General features: G+C 43.3%; 1 protein-coding gene across 1 annotated transcript in view; it reads right to left on the minus strand.

Annotated features, from left to right (window-relative positions):
• ppp2r5b (protein phosphatase 2, regulatory subunit B', beta) overlaps positions 1-19,099 on the minus strand; it is a 33,456-nt gene extending 14,357 nt beyond the window's left edge. Inside the window, exons 1-2 of the mRNA XM_068713522.1 lie at positions 17,635-19,099; positions 1,282-1,478 (exon numbers count right to left, since the gene is read on the minus strand). Of these exons, the coding sequence (XP_068569623.1) occupies positions 1,282-1,478; positions 17,635-17,827 (390 nt within the window). The 5' untranslated portion in view covers positions 17,828-19,099. The remainder of the gene's footprint in view (positions 1-1,281; positions 1,479-17,634) is intronic.
• Positions 19,100-21,646: the final 2,547 nt, after the last annotated feature.

The following is a 21,646-nucleotide window of genomic DNA, read 5'->3' on the forward strand; positions in this document are numbered from 1 at the left end:
ATGACAGTACATTCCTGTTAATGTTATAGATATCCCTGACATGAAAACAAAGGGATGTAATAGTTGTATTTTCCAAAAAGTAAGTCTCTGAGTCTTTGTGAAATAACAGTTCTGACAAAAACATCCTTTGACTCATTGCTAGACTTCATCATGCTGATTATTCAACATGATGCACATCACAGATTTGTGTCACTTCACACCAAATTAGCTCTGAGGATAGTTAAATAGCTGGTGTTATAACACAGTGTCAGTTACCATTCAAAATAATCGTGTATTAGAAGGACAATTAAGTGGGTTAGTTTCGACTAAATCAAGCACAAAAAATAACTTCAGCTATTTTCAGCCATGTTTGATGCTTTCCACTGGAAAGCCATGCAACCCGACTGCTCGCACAGTCATGATTTATTCAACACATGCATTTCCACTGGCCATTTAGTGCATAAACTGCATTGCAAAAAGCGAATGTGGTAAATCTCAACTCCCCAATTCAGCATCATTTTATGTTCTGTTCTTTCCCGCTCTCCACACATCTGTTTGCATCAGTTTATACTTCAGGAGGATATAGGCCCATTTCACATGACCATGTAAACCTCGCTTGGATTTAAAAAGATCAGAACCAAAACTATAATTAGACTAAAGTTACACAACAATTCCATGTTTGAGAAACATCATCTGGGTCATCTGGTTTCTTTCGTAGCCTCCCCCTAACCCATTATTACATTTATTCTGTTGCATTGCACTTGGACTCTAACCTAAGCACCGATTAGAAACTTCATTTGAAATATCTATCACATTAAAGCCTTTGCCCACTTTGCTCTCATTCCATCCCGTCCTATCAGCATTTTCATATCCTCTGGGTACAGTGACTCCATAACATAAGCTATATCCTCTGCTCGCTTTACCTTCTTTCCTCAATCCCTTTTTCCTTTCCCCCTTTTTATATCATCTGGGACCTCTGGATCTTTGTGTTGGTGTCCACACTCTTTCCTGCCCATCCCTCACTTTCTCACCTTCTGTGCAGCCTATTGCTACTTAGCCTCCTTTGCAAATGTTCTATATTTCCTTTCCTTTCCTTTCCTCCCTTTACGTATCTGCCTCTCACTTCCTTTCTCCTTTCCTCGCCACCTTTGTTCATAGCCTCTGGTGACCTGTGTACATTGATGATTGTTTGTCACAGTCTGTTCCCAAATGTTCCTTTTTTTCCTTTCTATTCTTTCACCTATCTATCCCCTAGAGTCCATCGTTCCCCCCCCAGCCTCCCCTCTCCTCCTCCCCTCCTACCATCTTTATAGCCTCTGGGTACAAAGGCTCTATGAGGACTCCTCTGCTCGTGGCCACGCTCTCCACCAGCTCGTTGAGCGCCGCACGTTTGATCTCCTTCCCCTTCAGGTCAGCCACGCAGTCCAGGAAATCAAACAGCACGCAGCACTGCTGCAGCTTCTTACAGAACAGGTCGTGTAACTCTGCCACCGGGGCGTCTGGAGGATTGAGAGGTAGGAAGGAGGGAAGAGAGAGAGAGAGAGAGAGAAAGAGACATGTTAGACAAATAGGTTAAAGGACAATAAAAAAAAAGGCTGATGCAGCTCAGCCACGTCCACTGGCGTTCCTGAAAGGCGCTTTGTGTTTGGTAGTGAATTGTTTGACAAAGTCGAAGTGTTGGGAGTACACAGATATATATTCTACAGGCTAGATCTTCTCTCCAACGTAATGAGGGAAAGAAAACAGGCTATTACTCTACAAACACATTTTTACACCCCCCTCCCACCACACACACACCTTCCTCCAGAGGGCTGTGTTGCATCTCAGTCCTATTACCTGTCAGATTCGTTCTCCAGACCTGTTCGTCACAATGAAACGGCCTGCTGCCGGCCGTCAGATTAAAACCTTGCGCTTCCAAAAAAAGAAAAGACTACTTTTCTCAGATGTAGAGAAAGTGGCTGATACCCGTGGATTACTGAACACACGCAGTGAGTTTTAAATTGATTCCACAGGCCTGAGGGGGTGTGAGAACTTAGCAGCTCAGCCTGAAAAGCATCATGCAAAAAGTACAAAAAAAAAAAAAAAAAACGAGCAATGTAGAGAGTTGCAGGCTTTGACAGCAACCAAATGGGAATGCTGGGTTCCTTTTCTGATGACTCAATAGCAAAAAATAGCATGCAGTGAAATAGATTCCTATATAAGTGAGATGTACTGTATGTGAGGTTTGGTCGCATAATAATATATTACATTACATTATAGGAAATATAAATATATAAATAATATAAAAATAATAAGATATGAATATACAAGATATGAAAAACTGATCCTCTTTGCAAAGCTTTTTGAGCAGATGTTCCAGGCTGAATGCATATTTATGTTATAACTGCTATGAACTGCTATGACTGATCCTACAGGACCTCAGTGAACCGACCGCGATCTAAAACTTGATTTCTACGTCCAACCGAGCCTGACAAACAGACCTGAGTTGGGCTGTACTCATGGCAGAGTCAGGGAGTGGACAGTGGTGCTTATATTCAAAAGTATAAGGACTAAGAACAGCTGTGCCATAACCATGACTTGATGAGATCCACCTGTCACCTTTAAATCAATCCAAAACAACCACACCCTAATAAGGACTGTAGGGTAGGATGACCACTGACTACACTGGTCACTTACAATGTTGAACAAATAATCTCCCTGTCAAAGGAAAAGAATACAGCGTTACCGATGACTGGGAAGCAGTCTAGACTATCTGAGGATGATCCAAGACTCACACACACACACATACACACACACACACACACACACACACACACACACACACACACACACACACACGCACACACACACAGCAGGAGCAGATTAAATTTAACCCTTATTAACCCCCAGGTGGGAAACTCAGGAGGGGTAAGGGGGGGCAGACTGGAGCTTTTCCAGCCCCAGACCCCCTCACCTCTTGTGGGCACACCATGACCATCTGCTCCCTTTGGCACAAAGCTGCACAACAATAGACGAGTTCTGCCCTTTGCTTGATGCGTCGAGGCACAAGACACACACTCTTTGGAGACCATTGAAAGTGGCCTTTGTTCTATCAATTATGACCAACTAGGCCTTCCGTACTTTAGATGGTGATGGGACAGAGTATCTGGATTTATTCTAAGTTTGATACATAACGAAACTACTAAGTTGCTGTTTGATGAAGTCCCAGGTTGGTGATGGGAACACTTAAAAAACTTGAACACAAGATTAAGGTGCTAATTTTCTGACTACTTTATGCCTTCGGGTTAAATTAAGTTTAAATGTACAAGACTACAAGGAGATTGTCCTCCATTCGGGCAAGTTCTCTGAATTTGTCCTTGTTTTATATGTAGACGATTGTGTGTTGTTTGTGGCCTCAGAATAGCGCGACCGGCCTGCTTCTTTTTTTGTCCGTGACGTGACTTGAATACATTTTCTCTGTCACTTTTCTTCAACCTTCCTTTTCGCCCATTTTACATCTAGTTGACATCGAAGGGACTGCTCATTGAGCTGTACTGAGCGACCAATTTGTTCTTGAATTGCAGCCATTTCTCAGTGACTGGACAAACTTGTAACAGACAAGTTCACACAATTTTCTGACTATTGGTGACGAAAAAGAAGTGCGAAAAGTTTAAGAGGAAGAACTATTTATTCTGACTTTGCTTTGAGAACAAATGTGAGTCTAAATATGCAAAGGCGACCACTTCTGTGTATTTCTCTCTTGGCTGGTTTGAGGTAGCTGCAGCTTCGGTCTTTTCATCCTCCTGACTCTTCATCGCTCCTCCACCTCCCTCCGTTTCTCCACTTCTCTTTTTTCTTCCCCCTTCCTAATATGCCCCTTCCTAACCTTTTTATCTCTTCATCCTTCTCTCCTGATTTCTCATAGCAACCATTTTTTGCTGTCCACTCCCTCCTGTTATCCCCCTGTAGACAGACTGTGAAGGTGAAATCTAATCCATTTTTAATGGAGAGTAATTGTATGAAGATGTGCCGTGCTGGGACTGAGGAAAAAGTACAGAGCGAGAAAGAAGGAGGGAAAGAAAAAGCATGTATGTGGGTTTGGGAGGTAGAGAGTGAGAGTGAGATAGGAGGTGAGAAAAAGAGAGGGAAATGGTTCAAATTAAGAGACTTGGTGGGTCATGTGAGAGCAAGTGTGGGAGAGAGAAAAGTAAAAGAAAATATATATTTTTTAAAAGATAAAGTGTCGGGAGATGACGGGCACAGACGGAGCCACAGTACATATTGTATAAGGCAAAGCAAATGGGCCAAAACCAGATTTTGTTTGTCGGAGTTTGCTAGACTGGCTACCAGTATTATGAGCCCAATGTCTATTATCGTGTTTGGTACAGGTAGGAAAGGCTTGCCTTCGAAAGGAAAGAAAAAAAAACACAGAAAACACAAACTCAACACAATTAGGCAGCGCAGAAACCAAACTGAGGTAATACTGAGTGAGGTGGATTTTAGCTTTCCTCTTTGCTGTGCTATTATTAGGTCAACGCAGGTCGCTCCAGACCCATTCATTCAAGGCAGCTTTTAATTCCATGCCAGTGCAGTGATTAGAGTTCTAACTCAGATCTTAATCACCGCAAGTGAGTCATTTATGCGCTATATTCATGTTTCTGACAATCCAAACCTTTTTTTTTGAATGGGTAACAAGCCTAGCTGTGACTATACGATCCAAAACACTAAATGCATGTAGTTCAATTTGACTTCTTTATTTATTTCATCCTCATCAGCTCAGAAAGTCCATTGAGATGAAAGCGCATATCGTCACCATTGTTAAAGTTACATTACCACCAATTATAAAAGCATATTAAAACAGTCAACAACAAAAGCAATCACACTCTTCTTTTTTCCTTTCTGTTTTAGATTAAGCTGTCAGTGCTAATACAAAGTGCCTCAAGCTTTGTATTACTCTTCTTTTATTTCTCTATAATAGAAGAGAAATGAAATGTCGTTATTCTTCATGCCGTAGAGATAAAGGATCTTTTCAAAATCCACATGCACAAAGATTGATTAATATAACAGTTTTTGTCTTGTATTTGCCTCCTCCTAAGTATACTAGACTTCATAGTAAGTTTTAAAATGGAAAAATAATAATGTCTTCACTTAAGCCATTTGTTGTGACGGTGTTGATTCTGGTGAGGCCGACTGAAACGTGAACCAAAAGGTGTTCCGCTAATTGAAGGCCAAAGAACTAAAAGAGTTCTTAGCTGTCAGGAAAGGTTTGTCCTGAAACTCAAGTCATGTTTATTTGTATACAATGTCTCAGCAAAGTCAGCCCTGTAGCTGTCGAAGGAAAGTCAAAAAACGATTTGGTGCATGAGGAAAAATAAGTGCCAAACCTCTGGAGAGGCAACTCAATGAGGGATTCCCTCTGCACAGACGGCTGGGGGCGCAAAAAAAGCCGTTGGTGGAAAGAAAGCAATTACAAAAAAATGAAAGGATGTTGTAACAATAACAGGAATACAGAGAACAACAGTCCAATTCACACATACTACAACAACATCAGACAAAGTACCTTGAAAAAGTCCAATAGCACTCTTTCTAATTGTTCCACGTCCAAGGGGAGACAGGTAGTCAGCTCACATGCAGTCTAGCAAGTCACTGGATCACTTTACATGATGCAGATACTGAGAAACGCTGGATGATATCAGACAGACAGTCAGCGATGTTTAATGAGAAATGCTCTCCTCTCGTCGTAACATCTGCCTCAGTTGTGATTATTCTTGACCGTTCTGCCTCTCTGTCCCACCTCAGGCCTTTGAATCTCTATTAAGCTTTACTGCACAAGATGAACTATCTCAGATGAATTATTATATATATTATTAATATTATATATTAGCCCATTGGGTCCTGCAGACATAAAGTAGATTTTTTTAGGTGTAATTCACTTCCTATAACAGCTAGGCACTGTGGTTTTACAGGAAACAACACTCAAACAGGAGTAAATAATGCAGTTGTTGGAACTATTTTCAGTGGCGGATTAATACACATTTGGTGCACAAGCAAGTATTTGCAGCAGCAGGACAGTGTGTGTGGAATTTAGTCAAATTAAACTCATGAATAAACTACAATGATGCCCATGTTCATTGTAATGAATGCACATGTGACCCAGTGCAACGGTGGCTAATTGATGTGTTTTGGAATCAATTAATTGCTGGTTTTGGTCTTTTCATTGTATCTGTTGACAACAAGGAAATAAGGGCATATCTCCAGACTTATCCTTTAAATAAACAAAGGACGAAGATGCTGATTAAAAAAAAAAAAACACGGAGAGGGTAAAGATAGCATGTGACGTAGAGAAGATGGTGAGAGCGAGAGCAGGGAGAGGGGAGAGGGGAGAGGGGAGAGGGGAGAGGGGAGAGGGGTGGGTGGGCTTTGGTGAAAGGAGGCACATATGTAAGAATGAGCAGCGCCAAGCACCCTGCAACAGCATCAAAACACACACATACACAGCTGCACAGATCTAAATATAGTCCTCCTGGAGTGAGAGAGGAGAGGAGAGGAGAGGAGAGGAGAGGAGGAAGAATCTGGGGAGGAAACAGGAGGGAGGAGAGGGGAGCAGTACAGGGTTAAAAGATGACATCATCCCCCTCGTCCTCCTCCTGCTTCTCTCGCTCTCATCTTTCCATCTCTAGGGTACCTCCCTTCTTTTCCTCTCTCTCTCTCTCTCTCTCTTTCTCTCTCATCACTCTCTCCATCTTTCCCTTCGTCTACTCCACCCATCAAGCTCTCCGAGGCATTTTTTTTCTGAAATGAGCAAGTACAGCTCTAGTCTTTAAATAACAGTTATTCTGTTTGGGGCTGAGTGTGTGTGTGTGTGTGTGTGTGTGTGTGTGTGTGTGTGTGTGTGTGTGTGTGTGTGTGTGTGTGTGTGTGTGTTTGTGTGTTTGTGTTTGTGTGTGTGTGGGTGTGTGTGTATATGTGACAGAGAGAAACAGAGGAGGACAGCTTCTGTTTTAACCACCATCCAGCCGCCTCTGCACCGCTGTCATTAAGCACTCACACACACACACAGACACACACACACACACACACACACACATGCTCAATGCACAGATACAGTGACGCAGAGAGGAAGGGGGGAGGATAAAGAAGGAGAGCAAGAGAGAGACACAGGGACAGTGGAAGGGTGCTACAGCAGCTATATGTAGAAGTCAGGGCAGTATAAATATCACCTTAAGGGGTTTAGGTGACGCTTAAAGTCCATCTCTAAGTGATCTAATCCTCCTTATAACACATCCACTTCATCACAAACTGTCTAGGAAACATGTACCATCATCATCCTGCTTATTAAAAAAAAAAGGCCTGATTAGAAAGGAAAAATGAGGAGTGATGTTATCACATGTGACTATTCCCCCCCCCCCCCCCCCCCCCCCCCTCTTCAGTCGCACCGCTTCAGATTTTCAAGAACACTGAAGAGTAAACAGCAATTTAAACCGCCCAGAAAGAACAGGACAAATCACCCCACTGCTTTAAATTAGAGCAGGAAATACTTGGAAGTCGTCACTTGGTGATGGTACTGGGAATAGTTAATGAGACCGGCAGGGTATTAGCATATAACATGTAAATAGAGTTGTACATCTACAGTCTGTTAATGGTAATCACAGAAATAGGAGAGAATGAGCACATCTTTTTGACATGTCTGTGTTCTTTGCTGAGGATGTTTTATTCCTCTCACTTAACCTGTCTGACATCGCACCAAAGACAGATGTTCATGCAATTTGGTGGGAACAATTCATCACATTTTGAACCTAAAATGACAACGTTCATTGGTGTTTTTATGTTCAACGGTGTCTCACTGTCTTTGTCAGCGATTGGGACTGATTAAACTATAAACTGAACTGACTCCAATTCGCTGAAATCCGTGGGATGTGGTTGAAAGCTGAAGAACGTTGAACTTGGGCTGCATTGACTATTTTTTGTTTGAAGATGGAGGCTGAATGATTTCCGAATTTTTACGGGATGCTTGCAGGGTCAAAATCAATTTCAGCTCAAATTACAAGAATGTTGTTGGATTCAGTGATGATGGAGGTTTGTGCTTTTTTTAAAATAAATTATCTTTTATTTCTATTCTTTAGGCTTAAAGACTTCTATGACATTCTGAGTATAAAATAAGACATAATCATAACGACAGTCTCCAGAATGTTTCATCCTTCCTATGAAGGAGCTTCACAAATTGAGTTTTATTCCAAATTACCTTCATAAAAACATGAATGATTGAAGTGAAACTCATTTCTGATTAACATGGAAAGTGACAGCTACCGTCTTTGGAGACTTTTGCTTAGAAACTGCATTGTATTTTAATTCCAGTGGATTTCAAAACACAGTCATTATATTACGGAGCACAAAGACAGAAAAGTCCCATTCTCTCTCTAACAAAGGCAGTGAGAGAAGGCTAAGTCATGGCAAAAGATTAAGTGTCGCGCTAAACCCATCTTTAAATAATCCAATGACACTACTAATACACCTTCCCACCACACAGCATACAAACCTAGACCAACTGTGTGTGTTCATATGTGTACGCTCTGTCGCTTTTGTCGCTTTCTCTTCCTATCATCACCTGAATCACTATCAATGAACACATTTCAGTGTCATCTGAAGCAAACTTGTGTCACAGGTCTTTGGGCTACTGGACCTGTTTCATCTAAAAGTCCAAATTGTCCTTGAGTGCGGAGCGACTGAGATATCGAAAGCAATATTTGCCGTGCGAAATGTAAACACAAATTGGAGACAGTTAGTAAACAAATATGGGAGACGGTTATCCCAGCAGGAGACTTCTTCAACATTTGATTAGCAGCTTTGCGACCCTCACTGGTTGAATAATAATGTGTTGGTTCTCTGTGCAGCGTACGCGCAGCAGCGACGGCGCTTTCCACACTGCTGCAGTGAAAAAAGGAAATCTCACATCATCTTGTCCTTGAATAAGTGCTTTCTGCTCGTGATTCATTGCTAATCCTCCTCAATAATTTCCTTGAATACCGATTTATTTTCTTTGTTGACTTAGCTTTGCACTGCCTCAATACCGCAACAGCATATCTAATGGTGAACGCCCACCAAGGTGAAACGTGTGCTTATTCAATCAGAGCGCTGATTTGCCCGAGCTTCAGCGTATTCCTTTAAGAATCAACTCTTTCTTCGGTGACACAGCAGCTGTTGTGGTTATTGCATCGCTGGCCTTTTCATTACATCCTCTCCCCAGCAATATCCTCTGCCTTTCTTTTATTTTTTATTGTACCGTCTCTCCTCCTCCCACTATTCCTCCTCCACCTGTCAACTTAATGTTCAGTCATTTCCTCTTTGCTCATCCACTCCATTTCTGTCATCACCCCCCCCCCCCCTCACTGTCTCCCTCACTTTGCCTCTTAATTGATCTCAGACCGTCATAGAGCAAAAACTACTCCATGCCTTCTGTAACCCAATACCAGGCCCATCCAGCTGGCCTCTCCCATATACACACACACACACACACACACACACACACACACACACACACACACACACACACACAGAGTCATTCAATCTCCCACATACAATCTGTGTTAGAAGGTGACTGTTTTACAGTAAACAGCACATTTAAAACAGAGCCTGCCGTACAGTCATTATTATAATGTGAACAAACACACATGCTGGACAAACAAAAAGGAAAACACACACACACACACACACACACATATCCTCCCATGCAGGTTAACATGTGACCTAAATCATGTGATGTTATGTTACATGTTGCATAGGCAATATGTCATTTTTGACAAGTACATAATCACATCGTGGCCTGAAGAAACAACAGAAATTACATCTAAGCAGGGAAACACGCTGGGCTATTCATCAGAGGCAGCTACTTGTGGCACTTAGGTTAATCATTTTGACTGCAGTATAGTTCTGATGCAACACACCGTACACTACGAGAGTTTTCTCTTTTGACATTATCACACATTGTTCTAAGTGAGGAAGTTCCATATACGAAGGGGTTTTGTTGCTACAGCTTTATTTGGTCCAGCATGCTAATATTAGCACATTTTAGGTGCTGTAAATGTTACACTATATTTTAACATTCACCACTATCACATACCTGTCACTTGCGTTTGTGTTTGTTTGTTGTTATGTTACTTTAACAGAACACAGTTCGTCTGGGCGAAATATGCGAGGTCTACAAGCTCGGGGACATGACTACAGGCACGGTTAGTTGGTGGACTAATGTAGCCAGAGCTAACCGCTAACACATACAGCCCCGCGTTGCCAGGTCTGTGCAACAAAACCAGAACTCAAAATATGCCTCTGCCCAACCATATACACTGCTTTTAAGCTCCGACAGCATTGCTATTGTGAAATATATTGTTATATCTGCAAAGTAAAACCGCAAATGTTTTTTATGTGCCAGCACTAAAAGCAGTTTTCACCAAGCTCCTAAAATGGCCAAAGATATTACTCTATATGGACATGAAGACCAATTCACTGACACTTAATCTAACCTGTTTGCTCTGTCTTTTTCGCTTTTGCTTCCCTGTTCCCTCTTCCTGCCTACCTGGACAACATGAATGCACTGATTCATATGAATTTACTGTAGTAAATGCAATAGATTATTCACCTGAAACACCTCAACATACTTAACATTATCTTAATAATATACTTATGGTAAATACATGTGTAAATAGGTTATGTATGTACTGTTAGCATTTTTATTTACAGTATTTTAACTGACGCACCTTAACCTGTCATGTAATCTGGGTGCAAAACAGTCACAATAGCGCTCCAAGCTAATTATCTTGCTAAATGTCACTTGCTTGCTAGCTGACTGTAAGTAAGCATTGTCAGTAAGGACGATAAGGTAACACAGTTTATACAAGAGGCGTATTCGTTCAGGCTGCTGTCTCATAACCATCATCCATGCCTCTTTTGAGGAGTAGATCAGGTTGTATCAAAATGGAAGGAGCAATACAGCTAATGCTACAATAGCTTCTTCCATTTCCAGAAGAGTGCAGTAAGAATGTAATGGGATTCATTTTAAAATTCAAAGAAATTGTCTTAATCAATTAAATAACGGTATATGTAAATGTGAAACCTTCCTTCGCAGTCTTTTATGAGGCTCGTACAGCACATCCTCAGAATGATACTCTTCCCTGTTATATTTCATGAGATGGTCTTGGAAGATTTCATAACGTCATGTCTGACGTTTTCCTCCTAATCCCTTCATTGTTAGCAGTGAAAATGGCCCATTTACGAAAAGATTATGAAACGCAAGCAGGCAGTGTATTTTTGTTTCTTTCGCAGACTGCAGTGGGAGCAATTTAAACGCATTTCCCTTCATTCCATAGAAACAGAAGGCCTGCAAAAGCTCACTTTGACCTGTTAAACAGCATCCAGTGGGCTGATAGCATCATCAGACAAATGTTTGAATGCATAACGATTGACTACTAGCTGGTCACCAATAGGGATCATTCTTGTATGAGCACACAAACTGCTGCCTCACTTTACAACTTTACCTAAAATGTCCCGATAACAACATTTAAATCTTCCCGTTATCTCACTCTGGTTCAACTCACCATCTGTTACTCTGTGCAACAAAAAGCCTGATTCAGTTACACTGTCTGTACTGCTCGTCTTATATCTGCAGGGTGTTTCGTGGCTTTTAGAGACGCTTTCATGCTAACGCCAACCAGCAGGATGGGTTTCGTGCAGGTACGGGATATTTAACACTTTCTAAGCTCACACAACATCCCTTAAGGCCTCACGTAGTCATTTGAAGCCACTCGGCGGCCGTTTGAAAAGCCACTTCTGCTGGCAGCCGCTAATGGGAACCTCAAGGCCAGAAACCATCACGCATGGCTATTTTGTTTTGTGGATATTTCTTTTGCATAGTTAAAATAGCAATTATAAATGCTGGAGTTGGTTTGCACGCTGAAGGGTGTCTGCATGACACGCCTATCTATCTACCACTTACTTGATGTGAGTGCTTTCCTATTAATGATTTTTCTGCTGAGCTGTTTTGAGGATTCAGCACCCAGATGAACGCAATGGAGCTGAGCATGTTGATTCATTTTCAAAACAGCAATTAGGCCCGCTGCTCTCCTGCTTTCACATCGGCGTAGGAGATAATAATAAACAACTAGGTATCAATTTTTGATGAGAAGAAATCCAACACACAGTTGACTGGAAGAAACAGCTGTGGTAAAAAATTGGACTGCTAATTTATTGTTTTTTTTAAGGCAGGGGGAGCCATCTTCTGCTGATTTCAAGATCAGACGATGTGCCTGACAATTCTTTCTTTTTTTTTTTGAAAAAAACTAAAGCCTCTTGTGATACACAGCTTACAGGAATAGCTTTAGTATGATCATCTTGTGACTGCCAGATACAAATTCATGTTTGCTGACGCCCTCATTTTAATTTTGAGGGAATGTCTTTTCATAGAACAGGCGTAACGTATTCGGGCTATACCATTTACCGCGGTCACAAACGCAACGTGAGCTCAGTGAAACTGTTCAGTAGCGAAGGCTGGAGGAACGTGCCGCCGGGGGCCGAGGCGAGCAGAAAGTCTGCTTTGTGTTTTCTCTCTGAGCTCCTGCTGAGGGAGCTGCTGGCAGCAACACTGTTCCCCAAGATCTCAAGATAGAGCAGAAAGTGTCCCATGATCACCCTGCATACATGCAGGCTTTACACAATCGGGCCTTAGCAAATACTTTGGAGGACTTGTATCCTTACCCGGCTCAGATTAGAATCATTGACCTACTGCGACCACTAATGCCAAACCTTTTCCTAACCTGCATCCTTAATCGTGGCAATTAGCTGCACGGGTCACATTTCTATGATTCTACAATTACATTTCTGTGCACAACGATTATGTTTCTACCTGCAGCGAATGTGTTGTTACTCCCAGTGACGAAGTTTCTATTTGCAGTGATGTAATCACATTTATACTTACTATTTCTACGCACAGTTATGATGCTTCTACTATGACGTTTCTACCTGTTGACAGTATATTTCTGCCCCTGGCGATGATGCCTCGGTCCTTGCCGGTGACGCTGTTTATCCCTCAAGAGGATACTCTTTTCACAGATACAGCCACACTGCGTAGCGCGTATTTTCACCTGGATGACTCATACTTACTGTAAGTCAAATCAAAATGCAAGCGCAGTGGTCTGGAAAAGAAGATCACATCCTGATTGTGGTGCCTGCTGAGTGCATATGTAACGTGCGGTTCTTTTTCATTACACAGATAAGACTAGTCTGTAGTTTGAATTTGAACTCACAGTGTGTGGAGAGGGCAGCAGAGGGAGAGGTGGGAAAAGTCTACGAATTAACTAGGATTTGAAAGCAAGCGTGCAAGTATCTCAAGGTCAAAAGCAAGGAATGTAGCGCCGCCTCGTTGGTTGCAGGATCCTCTGCTACTGATAGAGAAGGACAGCTGGATTAATCTCTGTGTGTTTAAATAGAGAAAACCATCAACGCGTTTGTGCAAATTGTCTTTGGTGTGCTAACAAGACATGAATCTTAATCATAAGATTGCCTCTCTGCTGAGTGGATGTTGGGTAGCAGTGACCTTTGTCTGGTTAGCCTGCCAGCGACAGCACAACATCCGTGACCGACCGGGAAGCCTGACTGTGACGCCGTCTGCGGCCCCAAGGGAGAGCATCACAGCCGGGGAGGAGCACTGAGCTAACGGCCTGTTCTCTGGGAAAGACAGAGAGCTGCAGTGTAACTCAAGACTGACATTTGTTGGTGCTAGTTTTTGTAAGCTCTGCTGCTGTTGTGTTTTACAGAAAGAATAGAAGATTGGCTTTTGATATAATAATACAAAGAAATTGTACTTCCATATATTGTCACAATATGACCGGTGATGTGATCTTAAAGGGGCAAAAGGGCATTTTTCATTTCATCTTGACTTTAAGGTGACAATTAGTGTAGAGGGATAGGAAAGGAAAGGCATTCTTTCTGTGGCAAATTAAAAATATTTTAATTTGCCTTAGGTCCCAGAGAAACACCAAGTCGAGTCTTGGCGCCACTGTGTGACTTAATCATCATCTCACTCGGGGCCCTGTCTGAAAATGTTCAGCAGTACTTACATTGAAGCTCCATTTAGACAGTGGGTAAAAAAAAAAAAAAAAAAGGAGCGACTGCTGATAGCGGTAAAGGCAGCGATCAATCTCTGGAGAATAAACAACACAAGCGCCTAATGAAAGGTATACGGTTGACTTCTACCAGAAGGGTGTTGTGTTTTTAGAAAATACACCGTCAAGTAAAGACTCACCGTGTTTGAAACAAGTATTTTCTGGTATGCAACAACTAGCGCCGGTCCAAGAACACAGTGTACAGAAAGGGGTGAAATGCCGGTGCTTGTGTTTGCTGCAGGCCTGTGGCCAAACATGAATACATTGTAAGATGGATTAAAGGGACCCGGTCTCCTTCACCCTTCATCTGTGGAGTTAACGGCTCCTCCAAACTTCTAGAAACCTGCCTCATGTGCTCGTCCTACAAAGACGCCTCCTGTGCCTTGTCTTGCTGTTACAAGACGTTCTTTCTAAAGGCTGATCTGTTTCACACACTACTGATGACAGGTCTGCAAAGATGCAAGCTGTGACTGCGTTGCATTCTAGTCGATTGAGGCTAGGAATCAGTATGTCTGCCTCTTCTTTGATGGATTTAGTCCTGTTTTTGTTTAAATTGGTCCTAAATATTGAAGTTCTTGCTCTTTCTGAGACTAATATCTAAAACTCGATGTTCACTGTTGGTCAATTTAAGCGTTCCCTGCTGTCAAACCATTGTAGCTGTGCTGAAAATGTACTTTTTCTTTTGCTAGTTGTCTATAATAAAACCTCAAACAACAAAAATGATCCACGAGAAGGCAATGTGAGGACGGATTTTACCAGCTTTTTCTTTTGTCACGTCTTCATAGTTATATGCCTTTTATATGTCTTTCTGCGTCTGTTGCGTTTCATATTCAGCCTGAAACTGCGAGCAAGAATGAAGCTTTGCTCGGGGCTTAAAAGTGAAAGAGATGTGCCGTTTGTTAACAGCAGGAGTAGTTCAAATTAACAATGGGAATGTGATTCCCTTGAGGGCCAAACACCCACAAGTCTGTCTACACTTGGCCTACATACTGCCCGTTACAGACTTCCCCACACCAGGCTTTCTCTCCTGCGCCGGTGCTGCAGGATCTTACTATCGGTTCCTCCTGGGGATCCAGAAACAATGCCGCAGCGGTGCAGCAGCCATGTGATAGCTGGGACTTCAGCCTATGAAGGCTTACAGCACGTATGCACAGGGAGGCCTAAACCGAAGGTGTTGTAAAAGCGCAACAACCAAAAAAAACTCCATCATCACGCTGCACACACCCCCCAAGCTCACGGGCCTGAGAGGAAGTCGCAGATGGTGAAATGAGGTGTAAAAACACACACACACACACACACACACACACACACACACACACACGGCCCTCTAAAAGCAGAAAGGTCTTCTCTTCTTAGAGGGTTAATGGGAAGAGATTGCAGGCTACATGAAAGGGGGAGTAACCTTATAAAGAGGGGTCAGGGGCATATATGAAGACTTACAGACAGAAGATATGCAAGGGGAGGAAGACGGGTAGATAAAGAGAAAGCCGTAGAGCAGCTCTTGAGAAAGACAATTTAGAAAAGGGGAAGTCATGTGAAGGGATAGGTTTGAACCACGAGAAACGGTACACAAATATGGATTTGATATCTCTGATATGTACTCACTGTCTAATCACAAAGTCTAGCAAGAAAATATCTTTCATGGGTTAAAGCAACGGTGCGGTAAATGACAGAATGTAACAGAACAGTAGCACACGAACAAAAGAGCTCTTAGATACACAACAACATCAAGTTTGCTAAAATTAGCTAACGCTGAGCCACTAAAAGCATCTGGTCACACCAGACCAAGTGAGGCAGTACAGCAACACAACCTGTGGGTGTGTCGAGTTAAGTAAGGGTGCAGTTCTCAAGAATCAAACTTTTCATTAGTAAGAGGAAGAATGTGTCATTTCTCCATTCAGAAATGAAATAGTGTGGCTTTAAAGTGTGAACTTGAATGAGCATCTTTAGGTAATTCTAAATGGAGCAACGAGCACCATTTCTTGATATGTCTGTTCTGTTTAGTACACTGTGCTGATGTTTACTCTAGGGGTGCAACTAACTATCATATTGAATATGGATTCATGTTTAAGGTGACCAACCGCCCAAAACCCTTAAGATATCCAACCTAAAGCTGTTAAACAGAGACAACCGGCAAATTTTCACATTTGAGAAGCTGGAAATTTTGTATTTTTTGCCCTAGATCGATTACTAAAGTTGCTGCCGATTACAACGTACTTTTCTGTGACTGTAATCTTTTTCTGACCGTATCAGACCGAACCACACCCAGACCTGTGGGTTGCATGGGTGGGCCTATAGGCGACAGCACTATAGCGTGTTTGAAAATGAAAGCAAATGGGCTCCATGTCTTTGCAGCCTCGTGCCTTCATTGTGAGAGGTTATTGAACGAGCCCACATAGATCAAAGTGGCCTCTGTGTGGTAACGGCAGCTCTGGGATTAGAGCGGTACGGCAACAACCGGCCAGCAAAAAGTGCACCTTTGACGGCCGTGATGAGGGACGTCATGGTCTGTAGATACATAAAGCCATGACGTGTACAAGTATATGTTTTGTCCTCTGTGTTTTTGTTTGAGGTTCATCTAATGAGGCAATTAAGACAGGCAGTGGTCTGACGAGGAAAATGGCTTTATAATGGCGAGATGCTTCACCCATCTCACCAATCACGGAGACAAGCTAATGTTTGATGATATCGTGTTTTACTGAGTGTGTAAGTGGTCCACATCAAGCTCAGTGACTCTGGAGATGTGAATTTGAACTTGAACATTTTGTCAAACTTAGCCCCAGTTGAAATAAACACTGTGACTTTGTCAACCCTCATACAATGTGATTTTGTAGATACATTTCCTTTGATCTTCTTCTGCTTCAGCAACAATCAAATCTTAATATTACCTAAATATTAGAAAGTGCAGAATGTATTATTTAATGAATGGATTAGTCGAGTGACAGAAAATGTCTATGAAACTATTTTGATAATCAATTAACCATTTCAGTTATATTCCAAACAAATATTCACTGATTTCAGCGTCTAAGGATTTGCGTGATTTCTCTGTTTTGAATTGAAAACTGAATTTCTTTTGGGTTCGGCCTGCTGGAAACTTGGATGGACATCTTTTACACTTTTCTGTAATTTCATTGAGAAATGATTCATTAGTCATTAAACTAATTGCTGGTTGCAGCCCTAAAAAAAGAAGAATATTCCAACAGCAAGTCTTTAAAATAACCCTAAACCAGACTGGCTCCTGTCAGACAATGAATGAAAGTTGTTGCTATCACCTCTGTCAGTTAGAAAGGACAGACAGAGAGGACAACATGTACCACTGGACGCCTGTCAATAGAAAACACAATAACCTTCTCCACAGTTCTGATCAACTGGTGTTTGTAAAGCCAGGAGATGGTCTTCACCTTCATCTCGAGGTGTTTAAACAGTGAAGACACGTAAAGTGAGAACAGTGAGTTTATGGTGACCTTGTTGGACCCTTTATTGGCCTGTCACTGTAATGCATTGCCCTGTGGCTGCAGTGTCTCACCTTTGAGCAGGGGCAGTGGGGTGAGCTCCACCTGGGAGCTCTGGTAGCGGAACTGGGACGAGCTGTGGGACCTCCGCTGCCGGGCTCTGCGCATCGACCTCCGCGGGAAGCCGTCCACCTTCTCCGCGGACGGCACCGAGAAGCTGGTCGTCGGCGAGGACGGGCTGGTCGGAGGCAGCTTGGTCGTCTCCATGATGGCTGTAGATGGCGGTGGTGATGCGGTGGTAGTGGTGGAGGTGATGCGTGAGTGCGTGCCTCTGCGCGTGAGTGCGTAAAGGGGGCCGCTTGAGAGGATGTACGGGGTGGTGTGGGTGGGTTTTTTTTCTGAATCACAGACGGATTATCAATTGATCAGAATGAATAGACGCTCTGGGGTGGAGGAGGTAGAGCAGGGGAGAGAGGGGGAGTGGGAGGGGGGGGGATGAAGGGGGGGAGAAGGTGCAGAGGCGGAGGAGAGGTGAGGAGAGAGATTTTCTGGATGTCCAGGTCCCGTGCTGTGCGCCTCGCTGTCTCTATCAGAGCCGGACAGGAAATGGCAGCGGCAGCATCAGCATCATCTCCGATTCTTCTGTTTATTTCACGCACAGATGGAAAAATCGCTTGTGTATCATCCCCGTGGAGGAGTAGCCTGTGCAGCTACCAGATGATGCTCAGACAGGCGCGTCTCCCCTTTCTCTCTCTCTCTCACACACACACACACACACGCGCGCCTCTCTGCTGCTGTATTGGCGTCACACACACACACACGGACTAAGTCATCGGCCTAAATTTGGAAATGTATTTCTAGAATTGAGCTCCTCACGTAAAGAAACCACCGTGATCAAACACAGATTAACCTCCTCCGGTTTATCCAGCTCAGAAACAAACAAACGGAACCCAGGTCAGTTTATAGCGTGTTCTCCTCGAAGATGCTCCTTATCAATACGATCAGTGATCGGTCCTGGCGGTGGATGATGATATCATAAAATCATCAATCTGGGCCCACCTCGGCTGCCGCATCACTGTTGTCCTTCTCGCTCGTTTTTTTTAACGGACCCTCTTTCGACCGTTCACACGGCCGCACCTGCTTATTTTCTTTATTTCTTTTTCTCTCAGAGGTGGAAATTGTTGTTTTCGTCGCGGTTTAAACCCCTCCAAACAATCTCCTCCTCCTCCTCCTCCTCCTGCCGTCCTCCAACCGTATCAGGGCGGGGAAACAAACGCTCCCTCACCGCGCAGACATGTGCAGGTCCTCCGCCAGCGGCCGATGCAACGCCAAGCCCCGCTGCCGCGCTCCGTCTCTACCTCCGCGGTGAGAGAGAAAGAAAACCAGCAAAAAAATAAACCGAGAGCAGCCGCTCCTCCTGCAAAACCCGGAGTGAAAAATAAAGACTGAAGGCCTGTGTTATACAATAGCACCCCGTCTATGTCTGTCAGACTGACGCGATTTGCTCCTGTCCCCCTTCTCGGTTCCCGTTATCCGGTCGTCCTACAGCGCCTCAACGCGCTGCGTCAAGAGGCACGCGGTGAGTCAGGAACACACGGGAAATTAGGAATCAGAACTTTCAAAATAAAATAAGAGGTGGAGAAAACAAAAGCGTGTTGGTTACAATAAATTGACTGGATTGCTGAGACAAAAAAGAGCTGCTAGGTCCAAAAATAACCGCGTTCTATGCACTTAGCCCGTTACTACAGTGGCATAGGTCTATTGCAGTCATTTGATTCAACACAAACTAATTTAAGAATATGCAAGCATAGCTGAAATTAAAAGGTATTTTGATAAATGGCCCTTTTAAGGCAGGGCCTCAAAATGCATGTGAAGGCTTTAATCATGGCAGTTGATGTTTTACTTTAGTAGGCTAACTCCAATAGGTCTATTCTCAAAGAAAGTTACAATTAATAAACCCACCATTTGCTGTACAGTGAACCTGAGGCTTTTCGGTGCCCAGCTGGGAGTCACTTGGACTGTTGCCTGCATTGCACAGTTGGTAATCCAGCATTGAATGGGCTTAAAAAAGGGAGACAAAAGGAAATAGACAAGGATGTCAAACAGTCGTCTTTAAATCTGATTCACGGAGATCATCTTGCCCATTATCACATGCTATTTGTGCAAATACAATACTCAAGTGTTGTTAACTTCTTTCCACCAACAGTGAATGTGAATTTAAAAAAAGGTATAGGCAAAAAAACATGAAGTGAGCATTGTGAGCTGAAGCATCCACAGGTATAGGCTAAACTAGGAGTCTAAAGACATCTTTTTAGATGAGAAGCTGGTTTGCTGGTTGACATTAAAGAACGGAGGTGGAAAGTGTTGCTCTCAAAACTCCAATCTTTTTATTCAGGATGCCAGGGGTCCTCGTTTCTGCACCAAAAGACGTGGATGTGGCAAAATGCTGACTGAAAAGAGTTGTACTGGAGTTCCTCAAGGCCGATTCTGCATCTAATTGCATTCAATCATTCAACTACAATACAGCTGGACCCGTAGAGGCATATATTTGAAGGGTCAAGTAAGACAAATTTGCTTCTTAGTGAGCTATAGAACATTAGACTTAACCCTGAACAAACGCGTCCCTCAGTATTGACTGAGAAGCGGTCAATGTCATCTGTCAAGAGCCACTGGATCAGTGATAGATGTTTTCCATGTAATGAATTTGCAATCAAAATGTTCTCTCTATTTTGTGATTTTTGGACATTGCAGCCTCAAGCTTAGAAAATAATTTCAGAGCATTTACTCTTAACATTCAACATAGATGCTCATCTCTTTTGCCCTGCATTTCTTTATTATCCCCAGATGAATACAGTCGAGAATTATTCCAACCCTGTGCATGACCAGACACCGTCATAGCTATTACTTTCTCTTCGGACCTGATAAAACTACATTAGAACACCCTGGTGAGTACTTAACGTACTTCAGTGATAAAACACAGAAGGATCTTCAATACATATCACTCTCTCCAGAAGCGAGAAGCCGCAGAGTAAAGGTTTGATCAGTGCCACACTTTGCCATACTTATTGTGTAAATGAGGAAATGTCTTTGAGGCGCCTTAATAAAGGTTTTATTTTGAAAGCAGTGACCGGATGCTAACTTATCTCACTCCGACAGTCTTGCCGCTGGTTCCTCAGCCTAAAGGTGGTGCAAGGAGAGAGAGGAATGAGGCTCCTCAATGCGGATGACGCTATGGGATGCATTTATTTATTTATTTATTTCCCTTTATTTATGTGGCCAGGCTCTGCCTCTTAAACCCGGTTCATTTTGAACAGATGCGTCATTAATGGCTCGCGCTCCTCTGCCGTCAATGCATTACCTCTGGCTGCGGTCTCATCCGGTTATGAAATACCCCCCCCCCCCCCCCCCCCCCCCCCCCCCCCCCTTCTATTCTCCAGCATCATCAGTGTTTCTGTCTCTGACTACCCCATTCCTCCCCTCCCTTTCCCCATTTTCCTCGCTTCCTATTTGAGGAGAGCGCGCACGCACGTGTGCGTGTGTGTTGATTGCGCGTGTGCGCGGGGTTGTAGTTGGCTTATGAGGATCAAGTCCCATCCATTGTTCTTGTCTTCACTAAGCCACTTGTTCTCTCCCTCACGCGCAAGCGCAAGCGCACTCAAAAGCGCAATTATCCACGCGCTTTCATCTCCCTCTCAATGTCACACCTTGGCTGGCTGTGGATGCGTTTTGCTTGTGTGTTTGCGCTGCCAGCCTTGAACACTCCTTGGTCCTCTTCTCACCACAAACACACTCCAGCCTTATAATGTTATATTCAGTATAAGGGCGTGCGTAATACCACGCGCCTGCGCCCCATTTTCCTCCTCCTCCTCCTCCTCCTCCTCCTCCTCCGTGTTGTGTCGCAGATGAGCTCAGCCGGTTGCCGCCTGGGAAAAATACCGGGGGGAACCGGCAGTCCGGTAAGTGGCTGAGAGCGCTGCCTGTCGTTTGCCATCACCACCAGAGGCTGTTAATACTGCTCTGACATTTAGACACACTCTGGTTAACAGCACTCTATTATTGCATTGTACTCCACAACAACTGGGAGAT

Source organism: Cebidichthys violaceus, unplaced genomic scaffold (genome assembly GCF_023349555.1).
Source record: "Cebidichthys violaceus isolate CVI_PGR_0920_01 unplaced genomic scaffold, fCebVio1.0.p SCAF_19, whole genome shotgun sequence".
NCBI classification, from domain to species: Eukaryota; Metazoa; Chordata; class Actinopteri; order Perciformes; family Stichaeidae; genus Cebidichthys; species Cebidichthys violaceus.